The 27,990-nt window shown below is 59.9% G+C and overlaps 1 protein-coding gene and 1 long non-coding RNA gene across 9 annotated transcripts; one reads left to right on the forward strand and one right to left on the reverse strand.

The window, feature by feature from the left end:
- The first annotated feature begins 3,475 nt into the window (after nucleotides 1-3,475).
- Nucleotides 3,476-27,976, forward strand: CIC (capicua transcriptional repressor). 8 transcript variants are annotated; one of them, XM_072607902.1, is made up of 21 exons: nucleotides 3,476-3,592; nucleotides 7,445-10,282; nucleotides 18,511-18,660; nucleotides 18,831-19,065; nucleotides 19,141-19,288; nucleotides 19,380-19,562; nucleotides 19,807-19,972; nucleotides 20,950-21,149; nucleotides 21,232-21,454; nucleotides 22,012-22,115; nucleotides 22,196-23,438; nucleotides 24,172-24,359; nucleotides 24,441-24,562; nucleotides 24,654-24,829; nucleotides 24,998-25,297; nucleotides 25,536-25,864; nucleotides 25,999-26,225; nucleotides 26,304-26,458; nucleotides 26,541-26,672; nucleotides 26,757-26,888; nucleotides 26,974-27,976. In XM_072607902.1, exons 2-21 carry the CDS (start codon nucleotides 7,480-7,482, stop codon nucleotides 27,327-27,329), a joined length of 7,572 nt encoding a protein of 2,523 aa, XP_072464003.1. In that variant the 5' UTR covers nucleotides 3,476-3,592; nucleotides 7,445-7,479; the 3' UTR covers nucleotides 27,330-27,976. The 8 variants fall into 8 exon arrangements, with proteins under 8 accessions (XP_072464003.1, XP_072464002.1, XP_072464004.1 ...); XM_072607901.1 differs by lacking the exon at nucleotides 3,476-3,592 and adding an exon at nucleotides 4,325-4,449; XM_072607903.1 differs by lacking the exon at nucleotides 3,476-3,592 and having other exon boundaries at nucleotides 7,445-7,642; nucleotides 7,964-10,282.
- On the reverse strand, nucleotides 20,433-23,128 carry LOC140503708 (uncharacterized). The gene is made up of 2 exons (XR_011966850.1): nucleotides 23,027-23,128; nucleotides 20,433-22,475 (listed from the first exon to the last, which is right to left on the reverse strand). It is a non-coding gene; the product is annotated as an uncharacterized lncRNA (long non-coding RNA).
- Nucleotides 27,977-27,990: the final 14 nt, after the last annotated feature.

Raw genomic sequence — 27,990 nt, forward strand, 5'->3', positions numbered from 1 at the left:
ATCCAAGGGAAGTGTAATTCTCTCCAAGGTAAGTATTATGCTACTCCCAGAGCTAAATAAATTCCCCATAGAAAGTATGAATACTCTCCATGGGCCATATGAGCTCACTTTTTAAGAAATTTGTTTTCAATTTTCAGAAACTTTAAAAAAATGATACTTCCATAAGTGAAGTTCACAAAACAAAAGCTTTAAGGATATTCCAACCAACAAAGTACTACCAAAGTAGATTAATTACCCAGTGAGGCCAAGAGTTTTTTCCTAGCTACCTCAATCCCATTTCAAATTCAGTGAGAAAGTAGCCCAGAATATAAAGTTTCTTTCAGATGACTCTATCATGAATAGTCAAAGTATGAGGTGGTTTGTTTTTTTTTCAAACAATTACATTTTAAGTTTTCACTGGTAGTGTGAACTCTATAAAAGTATGAACACTTCGCAAAGAGTAGACCACCCCCTCCCCAGAGTGTAAAACTCTAAGAATGAAAAACTCCTCTCAGGGATGATGAACACTTCCCACATTCTGAATGTTCCAGGAAGCTAATGGTCTTGTCTCCTTGTCCCCAGGGGGGCAATTCAAGGCCCCAGAAAGCAATCCCATGGATGTGCTGAAGTGCTAGGGACAGATGAAAGCCTGTAAAGGAACTGTGAGTCCATGGTTAGTAGACTTTTTGCTTTGTGGAAGGCATAACTCCTCCACTGAAAACATGAACTCCCTTGGACACTGTTTCCTCCACAATGGACAATGTAACACCATGAGTGACAAAGTCAAGCTTCAGGGACAGAATATCAACCTCCTCCTTCTTGAACAGTACACACAGCCCACAGACAGAGTGCACATTGGATGCACATTGTAACATCCCATGGACAGTAGAATTAAGGTATAGATAGTTCCCTCTATGCTCCCACAGACAATGTAATCTCTTGCACCCAATATGTGGTATTCCCCCAAAGATGCTGTAACCCCACTCCACCAAGACAGTGCAATTTTCTCCTCCCCCTAAAAATTGTGTCATTTGGTTTCTTAAAATGTCTGGAGAAGACTTATGTGATTTGTCTTCAAGTATCTGAAAAGCTTTCATGGGGGTTCAGGGGGCAGGGAAGATGATTTGTATTTGCTCTGACTAACCTCAGAGGGAAGAACTAGGCGCAATGAGTGGAAAATAAAAAGAGGGAATTTTAGACAGAATGTAAGAGAAAACTTCTAACAATCAGAGCTGTCTGAAAGGTGAATGGGCAGGTGCAGGAAGTGCTGGGCTTCCCCCTGAAGAAGGTCTTCAGGCAGAGACCAGATGATCACTTATGTTGACCATTTGGCCTTGTTAACTCTGGGTTGGACTAGATGGCCAATGTCTGGCTCTGAGATTCTGTGAGACTGAATGACAGTTAACATTTCTATGAAGCTCTGAGGTTGTAACTCTTCACAGACTATTGGAACCCAGAAAACTATGCCAAGTCCAGTGTAACCTCCCTTACTTTGGTCAGTGTTCATATCCCCCACCACAATACAGATGGTTCATGAACAATGAGTGTTCCCTTCCCATCAGTCCTGATATAATAACAATAATCTCTCATCACAAATTGTAAAACCCCAAAAAACCAAAATAATGTGATCCATCCCCAGTGTATATTCACAGAGCTGCGCACTTCCACCATTGAAAACCAGGCCAATGGACAATTTAATTCTCATTATGTGAGATGACATCCATCAACCATATAAATACTAAATAGAGTGTGACCATTTCCATCCGAAGATTCCCTTCACATAGACACTACAATCAGTTCCTTCCAGGAACAAGTGAGCCCATGTAGACTCTTGTGATATTCAGAACGGCTCATCCTGGAACAGTGCCTTGAACAGAGTAGAAGTTTAATCATCTCTTTAAAAAATGGAATTGGACTGAACCTTTTACTGACAATGTATAAATACACTCAATATTCTTTGTGAACCCTTTTTGAATAGTGTGAACCCATAATTAAAATAGGATCCCTGAGGTGGTGAGCTATTCTTCCCTATAGGTGAAAGTATAGCACCTTTTATTGACAGAAAGATCCATCTATGAACTATGTGAATCCCTATGATCAGTGTGACCCTGTTTCTGGACACAAACTTTTTATGGTCAATGAATGCCCCATGGACTCATGAATATGAACCAGTTAATATCACGGATAGTGTGATACTACCCAAGTTTAATTCCAGATGTACAGCATTACCCATTGGGCCCCCCACCCCCGAAAGTGTGAAGGCTCAATGGACAGAATGAAGCCCCAAAGGAATTTTGAATCACATGGAAAATATGACTCGGACAGCACAGTCCCTCTCTCGATTATTTGAGTCCCCCAAGGACAGTATGACCACCCAATGCGAGGCCTGACACCCCTTAAAAGCCAAATGTAATTTCACACAAATAGTGTGAAATTATTTAATTCCCAACAGACAGTGTGAACTTTCCACAAAAGTCTGGATTCTCTTGGACATTCTCACCCTATGGATAACTTGATCCTTCAGGGAAAACGATGAAGCCTCACCATGAATGCTAGGACACCTAGCATGGCCCAGTGGGACTCCTCTAGGGACCACGAGCCTTCCAATGGTAGAAATAACAGTGTGACTAGATAGTTTGGATTGCCCCCCACCCCCAGTTCCCAAAACACTGTGGTTTTCATGTCCTTTCCTCCCTCCAATCACTGACACCCCTTCAGAAACATTAGAGATCCCTGGACACAAGGACCTTCTAGGAGCCTGTGAACGCACCCCAGCTGGTGTCGTGCTCTGGGAAACGGGGCTCCCCTCTGCGGCCAGTGTGAACGCCTAGGCAGGCTACGATCCCCGGGGGGCACCACGGATAACCCCGAGGTCAGGGGACATGATCTGGACCGGGACTCCCCAGGAAGCTGTGGGCAGCCCCAGACACAACTATCCGGAGGACCCCGGTCACCAAGACCTGGCAATCCCGTACCTGCAGTTCGCTAAACCAGGGAAATCTCCAAAAATGGGGTGGGGGTGGGGCGAGGGCAGTGCCACCAGGGCAGGGAGAACACCCACCCACCCAGGGACAGGGCTGCCAGGTGGCTCGCAGAATTCTGGCTTCTTTCTCTCAAGGTCAAAGGTGGAACGAGGGGCAATCTGCTGGACCCTCTGTCTGAGGGGAGGGGTGGGGGCAAGAACAGACTCCCTCTTCCCCACCTAGTACGCATGCGTAGCCTCTACTTCCCTCTCTCCCCATCTCCCCTCCTGGTGGCAACAGGGCTCTCTGCGCGGGCGCCCTGGCTTCTTTGAGGCCGCCGATTGGCTCCCGTCGAGGGGCATCTCAGCCAATGGGGAGGCGGAAAGGTGACATCACCTTTTTCTCTCTCCTCCCCTCCTCTTGGAACTTCCCCACTCTCAGGCACCACAGTCGCTTCTAGGGGGCGGGGCCTGCGGCGAAGAACACGGTGAGGTCATCGCACCGCCCCTCTATCGCTGATTGGCCGCGGCAGCTCGCGGGCGGCGGTTGGTTGGCCGCGTCCTCGCGCCTCCCCTCGCGCCGCCGCCGCCGCCGCCGCCGCCGCCGCCGCGGAAAGGAGCCGCCGGGCGACGCCGAAGCCGGAAAATCGGGTAAGTCCAGGGAGCCTGCGTCCGGCAGAGTCCCCATCGGGAACTGTTCTTTCGGATTCTTTCCCCATTCCCCTCCCCGGTCTTCTTCCCCTCCCCTCGCTCTCCCTCCCTCAGCCCGGCTCCTCAGAGCCCGCAACGCACTGCCTGATGGGAGTTGTAGTCCACACCCAGCTGCCATGTACACACAGGCCGCCGCAGAGGACTACAACTCCCAAGAGGCACAGTGCGACCGACCCGTCAACAAGCTTCCGGAGCCACGCCTTCTCCAGATTTCCATTGGTCACCTCCTACTTTAGCCCCACCTCTACGAGATCATTGGCTACTGTCCCGCACGGGGGTCGATCGACCATCCGCTGGTTACTGTATGGGGGGAGGTGAGAAGGCGGTGTAAAGTTGACGTCGCTCCGCAGGTTGGGGGCGGGGCAGCAAGGGCAGCTGCGGCGATTGGCGGGCCCTGCCGTCGCTCGAGCAGGGGAGGGGGCGGGTCTGAGGCGGCGGCCGCTATTGACGGCGGCCCTGTTAGGGGCGTGGCCGGCGGGGCGACCCGCGCTCATTGGTCTTGCCCAGCGCCGGTCAGCGGGGTTGTGGCCGCCGATTGGCCGGCGCTGCCAGCTGTTGCAGGTCCATTCACCATTTTGTGTGTTGGAGTAAAAAAAAAAAAAAAAACAAAAACGGGGGGAGCAGGGAAAGGGGGGAGAGAGGAACCGGAGGGGGGGGCGGGCGGGAGGGAGGAGGGAACGGGCCGAGGCGAGTCGAACCGAGCCCAGAGAGCCCAGCCTGGCCCAGCCCAGCCCGGCCCGGCCCGGCCCAGCCTGGCCCCGCGGAGCCCAGGGAGTCCGGCCCGGACCCCCGCCCAGGTGACGGGGCGAGCTGCGGCGGGGGGGTCGGGGATGGGGGGGAAGGATGACATGGGGGACAGAGTGGGGAGGGGGCACCCAGAGGTCGGAGGGGGCTGCTGCGCAGAGGGCACCCAGGGATGAGGAGGGAGCCGCAGGGGACCCAGGAGTGGGGAGGGGCTGCAGAGAGAGGGCACCCAGGGGTGGGGAGGGAGCTGCAGAGAGAGGGCACCAGGGGTGGGGAGGGGGCTGCAGAGAGAGGGCACCCAGGAGTGGGGAGGGAGCTGCAGAGAGAGGGCACCAGGGGTGGGGAGGGGGCTGCAGAGAGAGGGCACCAGGGGTGGGGAGGGGGCTGCAGGGGACCCAGGAGTGGGGAGGGGCTGCAGAGAGAGGGCACCAGGGGTGGGGAGGGGGCTGCAGGGGACCCAGGAGTGGGGAAGGGGCTGCAGAGAGAGGGAACCCAGGGGTGGGAAGAGGGCTCCAGAGAGGGGACCTAGGGATGGGGAGGGGGCTGCAGAGAGAGGGGACTCAGGGGTGAGGAGGGGGCTACAGAGAGAGGGCACTTACAGGTGGGGAGGGGGCTGGAGGGGACCCAGGAGTGGGGAGGGGGCGGCAGAGAGAGGGGACCTAGGGATGGGGAGGGGGCTGCAGAGAGAGGGGACTCAAGGGTGAGGAGGGGGCTACAGAGAGAGGGGACCCAGGGATAGAGAGGGGACTGCAAGGAAAGGGCACCCAGGGATGGGGAGGGGGCTGCAGGGAGAGGGCACCCAGGGTTGGAGAGAGGGCACCCAAGGGCAAGGAGGGGGCAAAAAGGAGGGGGAAGAGAGAGATGGGACCCAGGAGGACAAAGAGAAGGGGAAGGGATAACTAAGTTGAGAATGGGAGAATTTAGATGACAGTGAGGTCACTAGGATACACAAGAGGGGGACTGAGTAGGGTCATAAATGTGTCAGGGAAGGGTGAAGGAGAGAGAGGTTGAGCACCTAAGGGAAGAGGGGGTGACAGGGAGGGTGTTTGAAGGGAGGATGGAGAGGGGAGCAGTGAACAGGGACAGGAAGAGATTGGATGGGGGGCAGAGTGGGGCATTGGGGGTGAAGGGCAGTACAGGACAGAGCAGAGACTGGTGGCGAGGTCAAGGCTGACTTCAGGGACTGGGCAGGGCAGGGCTGGTGGAAGTGTCCAGAGGTTGATGACCTATGGAGGAGGAGGAGGATGTAGCAGCCAGGGCCTGAGGAGGCCTGGCACCCAACAGGGACAGAGCAGAGGAGGCCGACAAGACCCTCCTAGAAACTGGGGAAGAAATGGGAAAGCAGTGCCCATGGAGTGGACACAGATGGCCTAGGGCATAAAGGGGAGATGGACTGGAAAACTCAACCAGTGCCCCCCAGAAGGGCATCAGGCAGCACAGGGGCCTGGGCACCAAGGAGGATGTAAAAGCCTTGCCCCCAGCCACTTCCTCCCCAGTTCAGAGGGTGCTCCAGCGAGGCCCACACCAAGGGCAAAGCCATTGCTTGGAAGAAACTGGGACTGCCCACAAACATTCGCCTGGGGGCCTCGGGGAGGGGGAGAGACCCTGTGGCAGGGAGCAAAGGGGGAACAACTGAGAAGGCCCTTCTCCCTTCTTGAACATGGTGGGGGCAGCCTTGGGCCCAGCCGGTCAGCGCCAGCCCCCAGGTCCCACCACTCGCTCTCACTCAATTCCCGGGATGCTTTCTCAGGCCTCTGCTCGCTTCTTTCTGTTCAGAATAAAGTTTTTATTTTTATTTTTTTTTAAGACAGTTCAAAAGGGGGCGGGCCAAAGTGAACGTTCAGGAAGTGTGGGTGAGGTTGGGCCCGCGGGCCTGTGTAGTCGGCCTCCTTCTCTTCCCTTTCCCTGCCTGACCCAGACCTTCCTAACTTGGAACCCAAGACCCTGGGGCAGGGGGGTGGGGAACCTGGGGGGTGGCTTGTACTTTGTAGGCAGGCAGGCGTGTGTATGTTTGTGTGTGTGTGTGTGTGTGTGTGTGTGAGAGAGAGAAAGAGATTGCACGTGCATGCACACCCATGTGAATTATTGTTAGTACAGGGCCATGGGGTCCAAGACATCTCTCAGTGTCTTGTGGTGAGCTGTCTGCCAAAGGAATGGTGGGAGCCAGGGGTCTGTGTATCTGCTTTGTGGTTCCCATGCTGGGTGTGTTCAGTCTTCCTCATATCGTGGGGGCTGGGGGTGCACGTACACACAGTATGCCTCACAGCTGGTTAGAAACGTCTGCCCTAGACATGCCGTGGCCTGCTCTTCCCTAGGACTGGAATGAGGGAGGGCTGGTGGTGGGGAGGGCAGATCAGCTAGGGGCCTGGGACCTCCCTGAGCGGGGGGCGGTGACTGAGCAGGCCCTGACCATCCAGCATCTGGGCACACAGTGTATCATTTTTGTTGCCAAGGTATTTGTCTCTGGGGAACAGAGACCGGACCCCAGAAAACCAAGGGAAGAGACCTGGGCTAGAACCTGGGAGGGTTTGTGGCCTCATAGAAAGCCTGGGCTTTCTCCAGAGCTCTGTCACTGACTGGTTAGGTGAAACTTTGGGCAATAACCTTTTCCTGTCTAGGCCTCAGTTTCCCCATGTGTCAAGTGAGTTAAACATTAGCTTGCTTTGAGGCTCCAGTGTTTGTAAGCCCCAAGGTACCTTGTCAAGTAGCATTGTCCAGGCTGAGAAACTGTAGCCCCAAAGCAGCTGTCCCAAGGGCGGGGGGGGGGGGGGGGGAGTCACAGATGTTCCTATTGCATGGAGCAGGGCTCTTTGAGGGGTTGGACTTACTAAGCACTTATTAAGTCCTTTCTGTATACCAGGCATTTACAAGGCAGAAAGCAAACCCTCCCTGGAGCCCAGGCTTGGAGCCCAAGGGGACCTCTGAGGTCATCTGGGGCCCAGAGCAGGGGAGCCACTTGCTCAAGACCACACAGGTAGTGAATGGGAGGCCTGGGACCTCCTGCTACCTGCTAAGGGAGCTTACCTTCCCTCTCCTTCCTCCCTGCAGGTCTCTGTAAAGACAGGCCAAGGAAGAAGACAAAGATGAAACCCATGAAGAAGGCAGGGGGACTTCCTGGCCATGGCAGCAAGTCCCCCCCAGCCACCAGGGCCAAAGCCCAGAAGCGCCGGGCAGTGGGTGAGGGGGGCAAGGAGGAGGACGAGGAGCAGCAGCCGGAGGAAACTACCCCCACAGAGGAGGAGGAAGGTGAACAGGAGGAGGCCAGGACGGGCCCAGACATGGAGGCTGCCCCACCACAGCTGCCCACTTTGGGCCCCACAGAGGACCCCATTCAGCCTTTACCCCCAGCTGAGGAACCTAAGGGGGAGGGGGAGCCTGGGCGCTGGGAACCTTCCTTGAGCCGAAAGACTGCCACCTTCAAATCGAGGGCCCCCAAAAAGAAATATGTGGAGGAGCATGGTGCTGGTGGTAGCAGTGGGCCAGAGGAGCCCCCAGCCACCCCTGAGGAGGGCAGGGCCAGTGCCCTGCCAGCCCAGCCATCTGCCTCCGCTCGCTCCTCCTCCACAGACACAGCCAGTGAACACTCAGCTGACCTGGAGGAGGAGCTGCCTGAACCTGGCCCCCCAGCCCCATGGCCCCCTGGCTCCACAGGGGCTGGGGCTTGTGACCTGCGCCTCCTGCGCTCCCAGAAGGTCCTAGCACGGCGGGATGGGCTCTTCATGCCTGCTGTGGTAAAGCAGGTCCGGCACAGCCAAGACCTTGGCGTCCAGTTCCCTGGAGACCGTGCCCTTACCTACTATGAGGGAGCTCTGGCTGGTGGCGTGGACGTGGTCCTAGATGCCACCCCGCCCCCTGGGGCCCTAGCAGTGGGCACAGCCGTCTGTACTTGTGTGGACCCCAGCGAGACGGCTTATCGTGAAGGTGTGGTGGTGGAGGTCAATGCCAAGCCAGCTTCGTACAAAGTGCGCCTCAGCCACGGGCCTCTACCAGGGCTCCCACTTACCCCACCCCGCAGGGACAGGGAAGCCATCTGGGTGGCTCGCTCTAGCTTGCGTCTCCTACGCCCTCCCTGGGGCCCTGAGGAGAGAAGGAAACTGCCACTGGAAGCCACCCAAGGGGAACAGGGAGATGAGGTGACACAGAGAGAGAGCCCACCCCCACAGCCACCCTCTCAGCCTCCCCCCCAGCTGCCCCCTTGCCCTGCCAGCCTGGAGGCCAAACAACCAGAGGATGCTGAGGTCTCCAAGATTAGCTTTGGCCAGGCAGTTATGGAGGAAGAGGAGGAGAAACGGCCACCTGCCGCCACCACTGCCACATCCTCTGCTGCCCAGCCTCTGCTGCCACTGCCCCCACCCCAGCTGCTTTCTCCACCCCCTAAGTCACCGGCCTTTGCTGGGCCCGGCCGCCCAGCCGAGCAACCCTCCCCTGGCCAGGACGGGGCAGGGGGCAGTCGCAGCAGCAGTGTGACCTCCCTGGAGAGGGGGGTGGCCCCTCCAGCTCGGGCCCGGACGCCCCTCACGGCCGCCCAGCAGAAGTACAAGAAAGGCGATGTGGTCTGCACACCCAACGGCATTCGGAAAAAGTTCAATGGCAAGCAGTGGCGGCGCCTGTGTTCCCGCGATGGATGCATGAAGGAGTCCCAGCGCCGAGGCTACTGCTCCCGCCATCTGTCCATGCGCACCAAGGAGATGGAGGGGTTGGCAGAGGCAGGCTCTGGCCCAGGGGCGGGGGGAGCCAGCCGCCAGGCTGCCCGTGAGGGCAGCGCAGAGTTTGATTGGGCTGATGAGACATCAAGGGACAGTGAAGCCAGCAGCGTGGCAGCCCGCGGGGACTCTCGGCCCCGCCTGGTGGCGCCTGCTGACCTGTCCCGCTTTGAGTTTGACGAGTGCGAGGCTGCCGTCATGCTAGTGTCCCTGGGCAGCTCTCGCTCAGGAACACCTTCCTTCTCTCCTGTCTCTACCCAGTCTCCCTTCTCACCAGCCCCCTCCCCTTCTCCTTCGCCCCTCTTTGGCTTCCGGCCAGCCAACTTCAGCCCCATCAATGCCTCGCCTGTGATCCAGCGCACAGCCGTTCGGAGCCGCCATCTGAGCGCCAGCACCCCTAAGGCTGGGGTGTTGACCCCACCAGAACTGGGCCCCCACCCACCGCCCCCTGCACCCCGGGAACGCCATTCCTCAGGCATCCTGCCAACTTTCCAGACCAACCTGACCTTCACCGTACCCATGAGCCCTGGCCGGCGGAAGCCAGAGCTGCTGCCACACCCAGGGGGACTTGGGGGCCCTGGTGGTGGTGGGGGCCCAGACTTTCAGAAGAGCGACAGCCTGGATTCTGGAGTGGACTCTGTCTCCCACACACCTACACCCTCCACTCCAGCTGGCTTCCGGGCAGTGTCACCAACTGCACCCTTTCCCCGGTCCCGCCAGCCTTCCCCGCTGCTGCTGCTACCCCCACCAGCTGGCCTGACATCAGACCCTGGCCCCTCGGTGCGGCGCGTGCCAGCTGTACAACGTGACTCTCCCGTCATTGTCAGAAACCCTGATGTCCCACTACCTTCCAAGTTCCCTGGGGAGGTAACCACAGGTGGAGAGGCTCGGGGTAGTGGCCAGCCCAGCAGGGCTGGGAGAGATCACCCAGGGCCACCTGGGGCTAGCAGTGGGAAGCCAGGCCCACCTCCGCCCTTGCCTGCCCCTGTCCCTATCAGTGTACCTCCTGCTGGGCCAGCCACCATGGCTCAACCAGGACCGGCTTTTGGATTGGCCTCCTCACCGTTCCAGCCTGTCGCCTTCCATCCCTCACCTGCTGCCCTGTTGCCCGTTCTTGTGCCCAGCAGCTATCCTGGGCACCCTGCCCCCAAGAAGGAGGTCATTATGGGCCGACCTGGGACAGGTAAGCAGCCCCTGCACAAGGTGGGCTGTGAAGGCTGTGCCTTTTGGGGCAAAGAAAGGGACAAGACTGGGATTGGCATAACCTTAATGTGTAGAAAGAGGCACTTTACAAAGCTAAAGAAACACTATTGGAGTTGGGAAGCACCTTAGACATGATCAAGGACACCCCCATCTTGGAAACTGAGGCCCAGAGCATGAGAACTAGCTGACCCTTCCATAGCCCTTTGAGGCCTGCAGAGAGCTTTCTGTACATCCTCCCAACCATTCGGGGAGAGAGGTGCTGTTATCCCCATTTTATAGTTGAGGAAACTGAGGCAGAGGTGAAGTGACTTGTCCCAGGTGATGTAGCTAGGAAGTGTCTGAGGCTGGATTTGAACTCGTGTCTCCTAGACTCCAAGCCTAGTGCTTTGTCAGCTGTGCCCTCTCCCCTGTAGAGGAGGAAAGGCTCTTTCCCAAGGCCTCACAGCTCAGCCCCAACTCTTTCGCACACATTGTATGACAGACTGGAGGACATAGGGTAGGGAGTCTGCACCCATTTCACAAGTGAGGCCTTCAGACAAAGGCTAGTTTGCGGGCAGAATTCTTTTTGAGTATGAGTTGGATTAGATTAGGCCCCTTCCAACTCTGAGATCCTGGGGTTGCTTTTGAGAAACAGGTTTAGATAAGTTAAATCACTTGTTCAGATCTACAAAGCGAGTTTTCAGGAGGCCCAGATGACATCCAAGCCTTTGCAATTGCTTTTGCACTCCAGGATGTGTGTCTATACAGGCAAGGCCCCACCCCAGATCACCAGAGATGTGACCCTCAGAGGTCCAGCAGGTGTGAGGGCAGAGCCAGGGCATCCTGACCCTCTCCCTCCCTGCCAAAGCATTTGTTTCCGCTCTGGGATGGGCTGGGGCAGGCAGCAGGCGCCCCCACATTCTGGGCATTCTGGGCACTGCCCGTCCCAAGCAGCTGCTGACACTGCCTCCCCCGCTCTCCTGGTCAAGCGTCAGGAACCCAGGGAAGGGGGTCCAAGGCTCAACAGGCCCCAGCCTCACTCCTAGCATGGCCCCCCTTCTGCCACCCATCACAGGGTCTCCCTTTCCTTCTTTCTCTCCCTGATCTTCCAGTTCCCTCCTGGAATCTTGGCTTTGTCTCTGGACCTATCTCAGTTTCAGCTGTCTAGGCCTTGGCATGTCTTAAGGTTAGCTTCCTGCCTCAGGCTCTTTCTCTAGCCCTCAGACCCTCAAGTTGTCTCCCTATGCCCAGGTCCAGCTCTGTCTTTCTCTCACTGGATGGCTTCCCCTTGGAGCTGCTCAGCTCACTCTTGGCTGTATCTCCCTTTAGTCTCTGCAGGTTTGGGTCCTCCAGCCTTTGCCCTTTCCCATCTCTTCTCTCCATCATCCCTTATGTCTCCCAGCATCCTTCTCTTGCCTGATGCCCTGGAGGCTGTAAGACCTCAATTCGTCAAACATAGATTAAGCACCTAACCATGCCAGGCCCTCTGGAAAACCTGTTGAGAAAATCCCCTCCCGGGATTTGTGTATTGTGGGTACTCAGCTGCATGGGTGCTGGCAGGTTGGAGGCCTGGGAAAGCAGACCCTACTCAACTGGCTCTGTCTCCTTCTTCTGGATAGCTGCTTCTCAGCCAGGCTCAGATCCCCTTGGCACAGGGACTCCTTTTCTTTCTCTCTCAGTCTCTGGGCCTCAGTCAAGCAGTCATTGCCTCAGTCTTGGTCTCCTGTCTTCACCTTTTCCTCCTCTCCCTGGTCCTCTGACCAACAGGCTCTTTTTCTGCTACCATGACTATGGCCCTCTGTCTGTTTCTTTCTTTTTCTCTGTCTCCAGTGCCTGGCTCTCTCTGTCTGTCTTTCTGTGTGTCTGTCTCTCTTTCATCATGTCAGGCTTTCTGTTTCTCTCTGCCTCCTGTCCCTCTCTGAGGTTTGTCTCTCAATCATTTCTCTCTGCGTTGTCACCCCCTGGGCTTCTGTCTCTTCAGCTGGCTCTCTGAGCTCTCCTTGCCTCAGCAGGTCTTCTCCAGGCCTCTGGCTTCTCACTGTCTTTGCTTCTTTCTGGGCCTCAGTTTGTCACTTTCAGCAATCAGAAGTCTGCTTTGAGCTTCCTGGAGCCAGGCCTCTTTTTCCAACCCACACCTGTTCTTTCAGAGTGGCAGGAAGGTGGGGGGGCTGCCAGATCTCTTCATAGGCCTCTCTCTTCCCCATGACCCTCCCTGAGGTGCTGCACCTGTGACCCTCGCCCCCAGCAGCCAGGAGATCCGGACTGGTGGGTGGCATTAAAATACCCTTTGCCCCTTGGGCCCCCACACTTCCGAACTATATACTTAGCTTCTGGGATCAGCAGCAGAGTCCTCCCTTGGAGGACTTAGGACAGGCTATGGAGATGTGGATTCCCCACCTCCATACCAGAGGAAGGAACAGGGGTCAGAGAGAGGGGGAATGGGCAGGCCTGGAAGTGGGACCTTTGGGCAAGGCCCTCCTCCCTGGAGGACTGGTTTAACCCCGTATCTCTTCTCTGCTCCCATTCTGTTGTGCTGGATAGGGCACTGGGTGTGACTTGTGGGTATCTGGGGCCCCCTCAGACCTCCCCCAATCTCCTCAGCTCTCTCAGGCTCACACTGCCCCCTACCGGCCATGGGGGGCAGAGCCTGGCTAGAGGGGCCATGGTAGGCTGGAAGCCCAGCCCCCTCCACCACCCCTGAGCACCCGAGTAGGGGCAGTGGTGGCTGCCAGGCCCAAGGCTCCCCTTGCCACTCCGGGCTCCTTGCCCATGCCCTGGGTCCCCATGCTCACCCCAGAACTCTTTGTCAAACCTGGCCCCATGGGGACACTGGGATTGCCACCCTGGGATGTCTCTATCCCGGCCAGCACCTGGGGTGCCCTCTACAGGTGTATGTCTGGGGTGAGGGGGAACTGGCCAGCTCACCCTATTAACCCTGGATTGATCGAGTCTCTCAGGCAAAGGCTCACCCCATACACCCCATCCCAGCCTAGACCTAGGCAGGGAGCTGGGCCTCCGGAGGGGGAAGGGGGAGGCCTAGCCGCAGACCAGCCCTGGTGCCAGCTGGCCCGCTCCCCCGGTGCGGCCCGCGTGGGTGTCGGGCTGGGGGCCCAGACCGGGGCTCCCTCCTTGCTTCCCAGCACAAAGCCGCTTTGTGGGGCCACGGGGAGGGGGGGAGGGAGTTGGCCCGGGGCCAGGCAGTGAGTGGAAAATCTCGTGAGCTGCAGTCCCTGCCTGGGGGTGGGAGCCCCAGTGACTCCCATCCCCCATCCCTTCCTCCCCTGGAGCCCCACCTCAGCCCCTTCCCCATCCCACCCTTCTTTCTTCTGCTTCTCTCCTGTCTGTGTCCCCTCCCTCTCTCAGAACCCTTTCTCTCCTCATCCTTTTTCCATTTCTCTTTCCTCCCCCATCTGGCTCTTCCCCCTTTTCTCTGGAGTTACATAACTTTCTCTTCCCTCCCTCACCTCCCTTCCCCTCACTGTGGAAGCCCATCTCACCCCCTGCCTTGGCATCTCCTCCCCCTCCTTTCTCACTTCTCCTTCATCCCCTCTGGGTCTCCATGGCACTCCCCTTCTCCCTGCCCGCCTTCTCCTCATTACCCCTGCTTCCCCCAACCCTCTCTGTCTCTGGTGGATCCTTGTGACCCATGGCTCCTCTCTTTCCTCCTGTTTTCTCTGTGCCCCCCCATCCCTTCTCCCTGAGTTACACTGACTCACCCCCACCTAAGCTATTTTTAGCCCCCACCCCCCATCCTTTCCTAGCTCTGCCAATCTTCCTGCAGTTCCCTGGGTAACCACAGGGTAGGTGGGATGCAGTGTGTGTACAGAAATGGGGATACTCGGCTTATTTCAGGGGAGCTTGGGGGTGGAGTGGCATTCCTTCGTTGAAGGATCTGGCAGGAAAAAAAGAAAGTCGTGTAGCTCACTTAAGGAAGTCTGGTGTAGTTAGGCATCCAGGAGCCCCAGACTGAGAAAGAGGACCCTGACTGAGGTCTGGGCAGGGCAGCCTACCTTGGTGCCATGGACAAAGCAGCTGTGGGCAAGGCCCAAGACCTGTCCGAGCCTCAGTGTATCCATCTCTCAGATGGCCTGCTTTCCAGGACTGGTTGAGGAAAGGCCTTTGTAAACCCAATAGTGCACCATAGAAATGTGCACCAGCCTCATGTAAGAGGAGAAAAACTAAGATCCAGAAATGGGTGAGTGCGTCAGAGCAAGGGTGTGGAGGACCTGGCCTCCTTGGAGTAGGGATATGGTTGCTAAGACCCCTTGTCATCCAACTGAGGAAAGTTGGGCAGGTGCTGTTATTCTTAATGTACACGTGGGGAAATTGAGCCTCCCAGAGGTAAAGGGATCTGCCCAAGGTCACATAGAAACTGCTGAGCCTGGTCTAGAAACTGTCTTCTGAGTCTAGGATCACAGAATCTAGTCTAACTTCTAGCATTTTACAGAATGGGAAACAGGCCCATAGAGTAGGAGGGTCAGTTAGGATTTGAACCCAGAGCCAGTCTTTCCTCTCTGCCCCAGCTCGCTGAACTCAGGCCTCCCTCGTTTTGTGTCTGAGGAAGTGGGAGCCCAGAGGAGAAGGCCTTTGCCCAAGGTCACCCCAGAATTGGGGTGCCAGGCAGGGTGCAACTGATGGGTGCATGGTGACTGGGAGTCCCGGGGCATGTCTCTGCCCACGTCCATGGTGAAGAGCCCAGTGTGTTTGTCTGGGGAGTGGGGTGGGGATGGTGTTTGGAGGCAAACTGGGCTTCCCTTTCCCCTCTCTGTGGGGACACTGAGTGTGACCTGCCAGGTCTTGTCCTGCTGTGACCGATGTGAGTAGTGTCTTCTCCAGGTTGGAGGGCCGGGCCTGGGCTCCCTAGCCCAGAGCAGAGGGGGAGGGGGAGGATTAGCTCCGGGTCTGAAGCCTCCCTCTTCCCCCTAGAACAATGACTGCTAAGTATAGGTCTGGCAACGTGCCGGCAAGGGGGGGAGGCCTTCCCATCCAGATTCCAAGGCATCCCGGCGCCCCCCATATCTGTACTTCCAGATGTTACACACAGGGATAACCAAATGGGAGATGGGGGGGGGACGGTGCCCCCAGAGGCGAGCTGGCCCAAACGCCCTCAGTGTACAGATGAGAAAACTGAGGCCTCGGCCGGGAGGGAAAGGCCGAGGGGGGTCTGAGCAGTGAGGAAGAGGTTAAGCTCCAGGTGGGTGACTCACCGCCTGGGGAGGGGGCTGCGGGGAAGAGACAGCCGGACACATCGATTTCTGGGGCCGCTAGCTGTCCCAGGGGCAGTGAGGTAATGCTAGCTGATGAGGCTGGCGTGGAGGGGAGGGGGAAGTGGAAGGTGGGGGCCCCTCAGAGCCCCCTCGGCCTGCCGGGCAGCAGCTCCGGAGGTGGGGGAGGGGCGGAGGCTGGAGGGTCTCCGGGACAGTTCTCGGTGGCTCTGCCTCTGTGTAAAGCCCGGGCCTGCTCTCTGCCCATGACTGGCCGGGTGCCCTGTCTCTGTGGCTTTGCGACCCCATTTGACTGCCCTGTGTGGGGCGCGGGAGAGTGTTTGCTGGAAGAGGCTGGGGAGGGGGCTTCTGATTGCATGGAAAGCCCCTTTTGTTTTTCCTGGGCCTCAGTCTACTGCGCGGGTCAAGGGGAGGTTTCTGGTGCCCTCCGACGCCCCTGTCCGCCTGGACAAGGAGCCTGCCCCCGTGGGGCCCAAGCGCCCAAACGAAGAGCCACCCCATTTCCGTTATCCAGAGCGCTGGGTAGGAGGCTCGCGGGCAGATTTCGGAGGGTCCGTGAGTCGGACGGGCAGGCCCTTCGCTAACCTTCGCTTGCCTTTGCAATCCCTGTTTTGTTTTGTGCACCTAACACCAGGATTCTGACGGGTCCTGGGCTCTGCCCAGGCTGCCCGCGTGCCAAGGGCTAGACCCACTGAGCCTGTCCTGCTCTTGCCATTCTAAGCCGGAGGAAACCAGGCTCAGGGCGTGGGCCAGGGCCGGGGCCAGGGGCCTGCCCATCCGGGCCCCCAGCCCCTCCCCCAACCTGTCCGCTCCGTTCCGCTCCACGCTGCTCGTGCGTGCGTGGTCCCCGGCTGGGCGCCCATGTGCGTGTGTGTTTGTTTGCGTGCGTGCGTGCGTACGCACGATCGGGGAGAGGAGGGGGGCCTCTCTCTGGGCCCGGCTGGCCCCGCCGCAGCCAGGCAGCCCGCCGCGCGCCCTGGGGGCCGCCCGGCCCCGCCCCTCCTGGCCCCGCCCCTCCTGGCTCCCTGCCTTTGCTGCAGTGCGCCCTCACAACCCCCTCCAGCCCCGCCCCGCCCGGCCCCGCTCGGCCCAACCGGCGTACGCCCGCCCTGTCCTCATTTGCATGTGACTGACGTTCCTCCTCCCCCCCACCCAATGGGGGTGGGTGCGGTGGGGCCTGACCCGCGCGCGGCGGCGGTGGCCAATGGGCGCGCCGCTCGGGGGCCGGGCCTGCGCGGAAGGCCCCTCGGGGCGGGCGGGGGCCGCGGGGAGGGGAGTGAGGGGGGGAGTGAGTGAGTGAGTAGTAGTGGCGGGGCGGGGAGAAGGCGGCAGCGGCTGCTCTTGCTCGTTCGCTTTCTTCTTCGCGCGGACATCGCGAGCCAGCCCGAGGAAGGGCAGGGCCGGTCGGCAGGCGGGAGGGCGAGGCGGCAGCAGCTGTAGCGGCGGCCGACGCCGCGCCCTCCCTGCGGGCTGAGGGAGCCGTTAGCCGCTGTCCGAGGCCACCAGAGGGAAGAGGCGGCGGCGGCGACTCCGGGCGGGGGGGGGGGGCGGCCGTCAGTGCGCGTGCGCGCGCCTGTCAGCGCGGGCGGGGGCGGTGCGCGATGCCCCGGGCCCCGGCCCCGTGACGGCCCCCGCGCGGGGGGAGGGGGGCACGGGAGGGGGCGGGGCCGGCGCGCGCTCGCTCGCTCGCGCCGGGCCCCGCCCCCTCCCCCCCTCCCTCCCCGGAGAGCGCAGGCGCGCGCCCGGCCGAGACCCCCCGCGCGGGGCGGGCCGGGCGGGGGAGGGGGGGCATGCGGCGGCGGCCTCCCGCTCCCCCCGGGCCCGGGCGGCGGCGGCGGCGGCGGAGGAGGAGGCGGCGGCGGAGGCGGCGCCGAGAGCCAGAAGGAGGCGGCGGGCGCTGAGCGGCCCGGAGCCCGCGCGGGACTATGTACTCGGCCCCCCGGCCACTGCCCGCGCCCGGCGCCGCCGCCCCCCGCGGCCTCGGCATGTTCGGTCAGTGCCCCTCCCCCACCCGGCGGGGGGCGGGGGACCAGGGTCTCTGTCGGTGTCCCGCACGGGCCTTGTGGGGGCCGCCCTTGTCAGTGGGAACTTTGCTGGAGGGGTCCCGAGTGGGGGCGCGAGCGGCCCTCGGGCTCCTTAGGAAGGAGGCTCTGGGGAGCGGCCGACCGGCCCCCTCCCCCCCGAAGCGAGCCCCCGGGGGGCGGGCGAGGGAAGTGATGGGTAGGAAACACCTGGGCCGGGGATCCCCTCCCCCCCGGGCAGCGGCGGGCTCTGCCTCCTCATTGTCTGCTCTGCCCCCCACCCCCCCACCCCTCTCCGGGCAGTGGAGGGCCTCCTGCCCCGAGGTGCGCACAGTGGGGGCCCAGCAGGGGACCTCAGGACATTCCCGAGGCGGGTCTTGCGGGTTCTCTGGGACCCCTGGTAGAACGAGAGGGGGCTGAGCCCTCCCTACTGGGGGCACGTTGGGCCTGGTGATGTCCCAGATGACAGCTGTGGGAGGGGAAAGGGAGGCCAAGCCTCCTCCTCCCCCAGGGTTGGGGAATGTGGCGGGGGAGGGGTTGCTGGTAAATGGGCTAAGTAGTGCTGTTCTCCCAGGCCTGTGTAGGAAAGTTAAGGAAGCTGGAACCCACAAGGTAGATGCCCCAGGCAAGCCCCTGGCATCTGGGCATTGCACTGAGCTGGCAGTAGAGCCCTGATGGGATTTAAGGCTGGATGAGAAAGGCTATCTGCTCCAGCCTCCTTCATTTTACAGATGAGGAAAAGGAGACCCAGTTAGGGTTCTAGAGAAATCTTTCTCCTGCTTGGGACTTGAGTTGGCTGAGTAGCAGGAAGCAGAGAGGAATATTTTTGGGAGGGTGGGGGGCGGGAGAGAGTTGTAGAGAAGAAGAACCAGCTTTCCAAAGGACAGGAGGGAGCCAGGAATGAGAAGAGGGCATGGAGACAGGATTGTTGAGGTGTATTTGCCTCACCATGCTCCCCACCTACTTTTTCCCTCTCCCGACAGTGTGGACAAATGTGGAGCCACGGTCAGTGGCCGTATTTCCCTGGCACTCTCTCGTCCCGTTCCTGGCACCCAGCCAGCCTGACCCTTCTGTTCAGCCCAGTGAGGCCCAGCAGCCAGCCAGCCACCCTGTCTCCTCTAGCCAGAGCAAAGGTAAGGTGCCTGCGGTCTTGTGGGAGGAGACACTCTCCTAGGTATCCTAACGGGTTTGGGGTGTCAGCTTGACCTATATTCTCCTTCATGTTGGTCTCAACTTATCCATACTTAAATGACTAGCCCCAGCCTGGTCCTTTAACAGGCATCTGTCTTTCTCCTACTTTAAGAGCCTGCCGAGTCAGCAGCCGTAGCCCATGAGCAGTCCCCTGGTGGAACTGGGGGCCCAGAATCTGGGCGGCCACCTGGGGCCACCTGTCCTGAGAGCCCAGCTCCCGGCCCTCCACAGGCCCCTGGAGCCTCCGAAGGCAGCAAGGTTCCACCTCAGCATTCTGAGGAGGAAGGTCCTGGCCCTACAGGGGAGAGTCGCCTGGACAGCGAGACAGAGAGTGACCATGATGATGCGTGAGTGTGCTGGGGGAGGGCCAGCCTCCTGGGGAGGGGGAAAGAAAAGACATTGGGAGGGTGAGGGTCATCCAGCTCTCCCCAATCCCACAGGTTTCTCTCTATCATGTCTCCGGAGATCCAGTTGCCATTACCGCCAGGAAAGCGCCGGACGCAGTCCCTCAGCGCCTTGCCCAAGGAAAGGGACTCCTCTTCTGAGAAGGATGGGCGCAGCCCCAACAAGGTCCTCTAGACCTCCCCTTTCCCTACCTTGCCTGCCTGCCCTCCTTGACTTCCTGGGGCCTGACCCTGCCCTCTTTGTTGTCTGCCCTCAGAGGGAGAAGGACCATATCCGACGCCCCATGAACGCCTTCATGATATTCAGCAAGCGACACCGGGCCCTGGTGCACCAGCGCCACCCAAACCAGGATAACCGAACTGTCAGCAAAATCCTGGGCGAGTGGTGGTACGCATTAGGGCCCAAGGAGAAGCAGAAGTACCATGATCTGGCCTTCCAGGTAACCCCCAGCTCCTGCCCCTGCCCCAGCAAAGGCCAAAAGGAAGTTCAGCCCTGAGCCCAGCCGGCAGGAAATACCTCTGACTGAGGAGGCTCCACCCGTGCCCAGGCTGGGGGCCCAGAACCTGCTCTTGTCCCTCCTACCCCCGCCCACTTCCTCTCCCAGCTCCTCCCAATCTTTGACTCTCTGTGGCTCTCTTGCCAGGGCCTCCCAGGTCCCTGACTCTGCCTCGTTCCCCCGCCAGGTGAAGGAGGCCCATTTCAAGGCCCACCCGGACTGGAAATGGTGCAACAAGGACCGGAAGAAGTCGAGCTCAGATGCCAAGCCCGTGGCCCTGGGTCTGGCAGGAGGCCCCAAGGAGATGCGGGAGCGCAGCATGTCCGAGACTGGCACAGCAGCTGCTCCTGGAGGTGGGTCACACAGAGTCCCAGGACAGCAGAGCAGGCCAGGGGCCAGGACAGTGTCACCTTATAGATGGGAAGCATCTGGGCTGGGCCTCCTTTCTCCCAACAGCTCACTCTCAGCTTCCCTCCCGCTGCCTCACTAGCCAATTCCCTCCTACGGCTCCACAAGCTGCTTCTCCCATCTCTCCCCTCTCGTGTGTGTGGGCTGCCCTCCTGAGCTCTCCTGTCAAACACCCTCTGCTGCCCTTGTTTCAGTCCATTTTTGGTTTAGCAAAACCAGACTCCCTCAGTCAGAAGACCTAGGTTGCAGTTCGGTTCAGATGGACAAGTGGGGCACCTTTCTGAACCTCAGCCAATAGAATACCAGTGGAATGCATTGCTGAGCCTCACCCGACCTAGCCCAGGAAGTGCTTGTGAGGAAAGGACTCGATTAGTCTTATTGATTATCCTCCTCTTTGTCCTTTCCTTCCTGTAAACAGTGCTACATTTATTTGTTTGTTTGAAGTGGAATGAAGTGGTAACTTTCCCAGGAGCATAGAACTAGAAAGTGTCTGAAGCTGGATTTGAACTTGGTTCCTCCTGACTTTAGGGCTGGTGCTGGTGTTGTCTTCACGACGCCACCTAGCTGCCCAGGCATTGATACTTTTTAAAGAATTGGGGACCGTGAGCCTAGAAGAGACTTGGGGGGAGGGGTGACGACACTCGATTTCACTCGTTCTGCTGGGCTCCTTTGGGACGTCTTGGAGCAATGGGAAGAAATCATAGACAGGTTTTGACTGGACATCCAGAGAGCCTTGTGGCCAATGGGATGCCGCCTTCCACCAGTGGAGCAGGTAGTCTTCTGAAGTCTGGATTCCCCATCACCAGAGAGGTCACAGAGGTCAGATGTGACCCTGTGCCAACAGGGCTGTTGGGAAGGCTTGCACCCTGCACTGGCTGACCTGCAGTCTTTTCAGACTCTGACTGATTTCTTCCCCACATAGTCTCGTCGGAGTTACTGTCAGCAGCAGCTCAAACCTTGCTGGGCACAGAGGGCAAGAACCCTACATCTGGCCCTGGGACAGCGGAACGGCTCCACGCAGCAGGGCCCGGCCCCACCAGGCCAAGAGCTTTCTCCCACAGTGGCGTGCATGGCTTAGACGGGGGTGAAGCAGACAGCCAGGCGCTGCAGGAACTCACCCAGGTACAGCTGGGGGGAGGACCCCTTGAGGGCAGGGGTCATCAGAACTCCATCAACCAACCCTACATCTCCACCCTCCCGGCAGATGGTGTCTGGTCCAGCTCCCTACACGGGGCCGAAGCCTCCGCCTCAGTATGGGGGCCCAGGACCCTTTGCCACTCCCAGCGAGGGTGGAACTTTGGCAGGTGGGCGGCCCCCGATGCTGCCAGCAAGACCATCCCGCTCCCAGCGCACAGCTAGCGAAGACATGACCAGTGATGAGGAGCGGATGGTCATTTGTGAGGAAGAGGGAGATGATGATGTTATAGGTGAGGGGGAGGGAAGGGAGGACGGGAGGACACGGGCTTGCAGACTCAGGCATGTTTGAACTTTGTCATGGAGCCTTTGAGTCTGGCCCAGATCTCTCTCTTACTGCAGTGTGGAGGGATCTGTGGGCGTGTCACCTCCCTGGGTTTCCCATTCTTTGCCCTCAACCTATTCTCTGCCTGTCCACCGCCCCCTTCCCTCCCCCCCAGACGCATCCTAGGTGGCAGACCCCTGTTTTTTAACAATACTGACCCCTCTGCAAAGTGTCTTCTGATAATCTCGCCGTTTGTCACAAGAGCCCCTCCCCCAGGAGGCAAGGAGATGAGTCAGGGCAGGGGTGACTGAGCAAACTTCTGGCCCTGGGGCCCCATTTCCCAGCCTGCCCCTCTCTTCTCCCAAATCCTTGCACCTCCATCCCCCAAGATTGCCTACTTTTTCTGACCATCCTTAGCCCCCATTAAAAGCTGACAGGAGAGAAAAGCTCAGACTTCTGTGCCTCCTCAGAGGGGCTTTGGTGCAGGGGCTCACCAATGGCTTCTCTGCCCCTCTGCTTTCCAAGCGGATGACAGCTTTGGCACCACTGACATCGACTTAAAGTGCAAGGAGCAGGTGACGGACAGTGACAGCGAGGACAGCTCTGGGGAGGACCCTGAGGGGGCCAAGGTGAGGGGCTGGGGCTGACCCGGGACGGGGGAGCCCCAGACTGTGGGGCCTTCCTTCATCCTGGTGCCTTCTTCCCCCAGGGCTTTGGCAGGAAGTTGTTCTCACCTGTGATCCGTTCATCCTCTCTGTCTGCTGCCTTCACGCACTGCCGCCCAGCCCTGGAATCCGAACCCCCTGGAACTCCTGACCCATCTTCAGCTTTTCCCAAGGGCTATGGCCCTGCGCCCACCTCCTCCTCTTCTTCCTCCTCCTCCTTCCAGTCGGCCTCCCGAGAGCCTGGTCGAAGCGCGTCCGGAGGACCTCTACGTGCCCAGCATCCAACTGGGGGAGGTCCACTGCCTCCCAAATCCCGATTTCCTCCTGTGGACCCAAATGCCTATCGGCGCAAGAGGCCAGAGAGCACAGCAGGGCCAGAGCCCTTCCCCGGTCCTTCAGTCATTGCCTCGCCCCCTGGAGGGGGTGTCCTGCAGGCCTTGGTGCTGCCCCCTGGGGGCAGCCTCTACCCTGCCAAGGAGCCCCCAGAGCGGGACGGCGGTGCAGCTGCCCGACTGCCATCAGCCACAGTGCTGGTGACGGCTCCCGCTTCCTTGGGGAGTGGAGGGCTCACCTATGGAGCCCCCCCGGCTCCTCCCCGCCCCGCTCCGACTGTGGTGACCAATGTGGTACGGCCGGTCAGCAGCACACCTGTGCCCATTGCTTCCAAACCCTTCCCTGGGGCGGGACGAGGTGAGGGGTCACCAGCTGAAGGAGGTACCAAAGGGGAGGCAGGGGCTGGTCCCCGAGCACCAGGGGGCTCCCCACTCGGTATTGGTCTGGTCTACACTGATAAAAAACAAGCAGCCCCTACAGCCCCGCACCTGGTGGCAGGACCCCTTCTGGGAGTGGGCAAGGCCCCTGCTGCTGTGACCAACCTTCTCGTGGGCACTCCAGGCTATGGTGCCTCTGCCCCTCCAGCCGTGCAGTTCATTGCCCAGGGCCCACCTGGTGGAGGAGGGGCAGCAGCTGCAGCAGGGCCCCCCACTGGCAGTGGCCCCAATGGCCCTGTGCCCCTGGGCATCCTGCAGCCTGCCCCTCTAGGCAAGCCTGGGGGCATCACTCAGGTGCAGTACATCCTGCCTACCCTGCCCCAGCAGCTGCAGGTGGCCCCAGCCCCAGCAGCACCTGGCCCCAAAGCTGCAGCTGTCGGGGGGTCAGGCCCCACGGCCAGCATCCGCTTTGCCCTGCCACCAGGAACTACCACCAATGGGAAGGTCCTGGCACCAGCCACCCCAGCCCCTGGGATTCCCATTCTGCAGCCAGTGCCCTCTGCCGCACCCCCCAAAGGTGAGGGGAGGGAGGACAGCGAGTATTAACTGATCCTGGCATGGTGAGGGATTGGAGACATTGTGTCAGGCAGGCCGAGTTACACGAGGTGACAGTCTGGACAGGATTTCAAGGCCAGTACAACTGATAGAGAGGAGGGCCTGTCCTTAGAGGCAAGCCAACTTCCTGAGCTCCAGTTAGGGGATGGCCAGACAGCAGCTCGTATGACAAAGAGTCTGAGTGTCCATAAGCTCTAATAATAGCGAGAGCGTGCATCCTGGTCAGTCCAGCAGTCTGCACCAGATGATGGGCCGTCCAGGGCAAGGAGCCCATCCAGAGGAAGGCAGCCAGGCCTTGCAGGCCTGGTACTGGGGGTGTGGCAGGGGGATCCTAGAGGACCAGTGGGTCCTATAGTGAGTGGGAGACGTGGTGAGGGTGGGAGAGGCAGCATGGTGCAGTCACTGGAGGTCTGAGTGGAGGTTTGGTGCCCTCTGGGCATGTTATCAGAGCATTCTTGTTCAGGTCTAGATTAGATGGCGTCTGGCCCAATTTGTTTGAGGTTCTAAGGCATGAATCTGCTCAGGAAGGTGGAAGGTTTGGAGAGTGCTTTGTGAGCGTTGGTATCAGGGAGAGTCAGGGCTGAATGGGGGGTGGGGTATCTGAGTGAAGATGACAGAGGATATGGGGAGGAAGAAGCCGGACCCAGCACGGCTGGTGCATACCTCAGCTGCTCTCTTCCTCTCTTCACCTCCAGCCCAGTCAGTGTCTCCAGTGCAGGCCCAGCCCTCGGCAGGCCCTGCCCAGCTGCTGCCTGGCAAAGTCCTGGTGCCCCTGGCAGCACCTAGTGTGGCAGTGCGAGGTGGGGGGGCCAACCAGCCTCTGCCCTTGGTGAGTCCACCCTTCTCTGTTCCAGTGCAGAATGGAGCCCAGCCATCTAGCAAAGTAAGTGGCTGGGTCCTGGGGTGGGTAGTGGGGGCATGGTCTTGGGCCAAAGGCAACTCCCTGCCCTCTTACCCCTTGTAGATCATCCAGCTCACCCCAGTGCCAGTGACCACCCCTGGTAACCTGGTACCCCCACTTAGCCCGGCCACCCTGCCCAGCCCTGCATCCCAGTCTCAGAAGGTCATTTTGCCCTCCTCCACCAGGTAACTTGGTGAGGTGGGCTGGGAAAGTGGTTGTGGTAGGGATCCCTGCGGCCCTAGCTCACCTTTCCCCACTGTGGTTTTTCTTGAGCAGAATAACTTATGTGCAGTCGGCTGCTGGGCACGCCCTTCCCCTGGGTCCCAGCCCCTCCTCCAGTCAGAGTGGAGCTCCTGGCACCCCGGCCTCTTATGGGCCCGCCAGCTCTGTGGCTCTGGGCTTCACCACCATTGGGCCCAGTGGCCCTGCCATAGTCCAGCCCCTGATCTCAGGTGAGGGGCACTGGCCAGTCTTATTGAAAGGGTTAGTGAGATTCACCATGGGGTATGGAGACTAAGACTGGTGGGGGGTGGGAACAGGCTGGGGCAGGGATTCAAGAGAATAAGGAGGCAGGTAGTATCCGTCTAACATCCTGAGCCTGCTTCCTCTCTCCCTTCTAGGCCAAGCTCCCCTGCTGGCCCCAGGCCAGGTTGGCGTATCACCAGTCCCCAGTCCCCAGCTGCCGCCAGCCTGTGCTGGGGGTCCTGTCATCACAGCCTTCTACCCTGGCGGGCCAGGGGGCCCCTCAGCCATGCCCCTCCCTCAGCCAACCCCACCAGCCCCAGCCCCTCCAGGTCTCGTCTATACTGTGGCCACCAGCGCTGCCCCACCTGCTGCCATCCTGCCCAAGGGCGGGGCACCTGCTCCTCCAGCCCCTGCTGCCTCTCAGACCCCTACCAGTCCTTTCCCCAGTGCCACAGGTGAGTCATGTGCCTAAGTTTGGGTCCTGGGCTAGGGAGAAGTGGGGGTGGGGATTTCAAAGAGGGGAAAGTGACTCTGGCTTGGGAGGGAGGGGCGGGTGGTTACCCTGGTGAGTGGGAGACCTACCTGGTGACCATGAACTAGTTTACCATGCAGCCGTTCACTGGAGCAAGATACAGGCAGGAAAGGGTCGAGGGTTTTGTAGGTTGCATCCTAGGCATTTCTTTTCTTTGACAGGCTCTGTGGCCTATAGCCTGGTGACCCCAAAAGCCCAACGTCCACCACCCAAACCCCCCCAGAAAGTGAAGGCAGCCATCGCCAGCATCCCCGTGGGCTCCTATGAGTCTGGTGTCCCTGCCCGCCCAGGCCCTGTCCCCCGGCTAGCTGCAGAGCAGGGTCCACCCAGGGAGGTGGTCCCAGAGGCAGAGGGTGATAGTGGGCCAGCCACGGCCGCACCCCCACCTCCACCAGATAACTGGGCTCCGCCTGGCCGAGAGAGTGCACGCGCCAGCCCTCCCCAAGCCCCGCCAGCCGAGGATCGGCCAGGAGTCAAGGCACCAGAGACGGTGAGGAGGCTGAGGGGCAGGGATCGCCTTTGTCCATGCCCTTTTCCCCTTGCAGTCATGTATGTCCCTTTGGGTCATTCTGAGCTCACATCCTCCACCCCCTTTTCTTTTCCCCCATGCGTTCCTGATCCCAGGCGGGCAAGATTCCCAGCTCCCCTGATTGGAGGATTCCAGCTCTGGCCCTGGAGGGCCGGGGCGAGCCCCCAGCTCCGCCTAGCCCAGCCCCTGCCCCTGGGGGCAGTGATGGGGCAGGTGGGCGGCCTCCAGGGTCTGGGGACACCCCAGAGCGGAAGGAAGCCCCCAGCAAAAAGGTGAAGGTTCGGCCCCCTCCCCTGAAGAAGACTTTTGACTCAGTGGACAAGTGAGTGTCGGAAGGGCAGGGAGGTAGAACCTCCTGGCAGGGCACCTGAATGGAGCCTTGATGCTGGCCATCCCTCAGCAGGGTCCTCTCCGAGGTGGACTTTGAGGAGCGCTTTGCAGAGCTGCCTGAATTCCGACCAGAGGAGGTGCTGCCCTCACCCACCCTGCAGTCACTGGCCACCTCCCCCCGAGCCATCCTGGGCTCCTACCGAAAGAAGAGGAAGAACTCAACAGGTAAGGAGCTCCAGAGGTGGCAGCCTGCCTTAGGGCTGGAAAGGGCCAGGGCTCCCCCCCCCATACCTCTCTCTTCCCCCAGACCTGGACTCGGCCCCAGAGGACCCCACCTCCCCCAAGCGCAAGATGAGGCGTCGTTCGAGCTGCAGCTCTGAGCCCAACACGCCGAAGAGCGCCAAGTGCGAGGGTGACATCTTCACCTTTGACCGAACTGGTGAGACTGTAGGACAAAACCTGGGGGGGAGGGTGGGGGGCTGGCAGGGCTGTCCGGCCTCACCTGGCCCCTCCCTGACCACAGGCACTGAGGCAGAGGACGTGCTGGGGGAGCTGGAATATGAGAAGGTGCCCTATTCGTCCCTGCGCCGAACCCTGGACCAGCGGCGGGCTCTGGTCATGCAGCTTTTCCAGGACCACGGCTTCTTCCCCTCAGGTAAGCGGGGGCTGCCTGCCACGGGCCAGCTGGGTTGGCCTCCCCACCACCCCAAGCACTCACAGTGCTGTCCATCCATCTCCAGCCCAGGCCACGGCAGCGTTCCAGGCCCGCTATGCAGACATCTTTCCTTCCAAAGTGTGTCTCCAGCTGAAGATCCGAGAAGTCCGGCAGAAGATCATGCAGGCGGCCACACCCACAGAACAGCCCCCTGGTGGGGAGGCGCCAGGACCTGGGCCACCACCAGCCAGCGCAGGGGCTGCTCCCCCACCCCCCTCTGAGGGCCCCGACTCGCCCCCACCCGCTCCGGACTCTTCCTCATCCTCTGTCCCCTCAGCTGCCCCTCCCCAACCCTCGGAGCCGGCACTTGGTGAATCCAGCTGGGACGGGGCCACCCAGCCTTCCCCTCCACCCCCCGGCCCTTCCCCAGGGGGCAGGTGAGGTGTCTGCTGGGGAGGAACATCCCCAAGGGCCTGGAGCCCCCATTGAGGAGACAGCCGGCCCTGAGCTGGCCCTGGGCAGGAAGCTGTGGGGAAGGGGGGGTAACCCTGTACTAATAAGGTCCTCTCTTGCCACTGCTTCCCTCCCTGGGGTCTAGGGGGAGGCAGTGCAAGGCAGAGGGGGGACTCTGGCCCCCACGGAGCCGCTGTACATAACCTGGAGTTTGTTACCTTTCGAATCTTTTCACTCTACTTTATGCAAAATGGCTCAAGAGGGGAGGACTGAAGGAGGGAAAGGTGGGAGCTCTCCTCCCCCATGTGAGGGGGTACTGGGGAGATAGCCCAGAACCGAGGGTGGTGGCACCCACTTCCCTCTCCCCTCCCTCAAGGGGCTGGACTCAGGTTAGTTTGGGGGTCAGGGTGGAGGATCAAGGTGGGGGGGCCTCCTGCACTTTGGCCCTGGGTCAGGGGCAGGGCAGGGTGCGCCCCTTTCCTCCTTCCCTGCTCCCCCACCAGGCTGTACTTTCTAAGAAGGCGATTTCCCTGCCCCCCCACCCCCACCCCTGGAACAATACATGTTGATCATGTGCAATATTTCTTACTGTGCCGAGAAGCCTCGAAGACCGAGATTAAAGCTGTTTTAACACACGTGTCTGACGGCC

The sequence above is a fragment of the Notamacropus eugenii genome, chromosome 5 (assembly GCF_028372415.1).
Source record: "Notamacropus eugenii isolate mMacEug1 chromosome 5, mMacEug1.pri_v2, whole genome shotgun sequence".
NCBI classification, from domain to species: Eukaryota; Metazoa; Chordata; class Mammalia; order Diprotodontia; family Macropodidae; genus Notamacropus; species Notamacropus eugenii.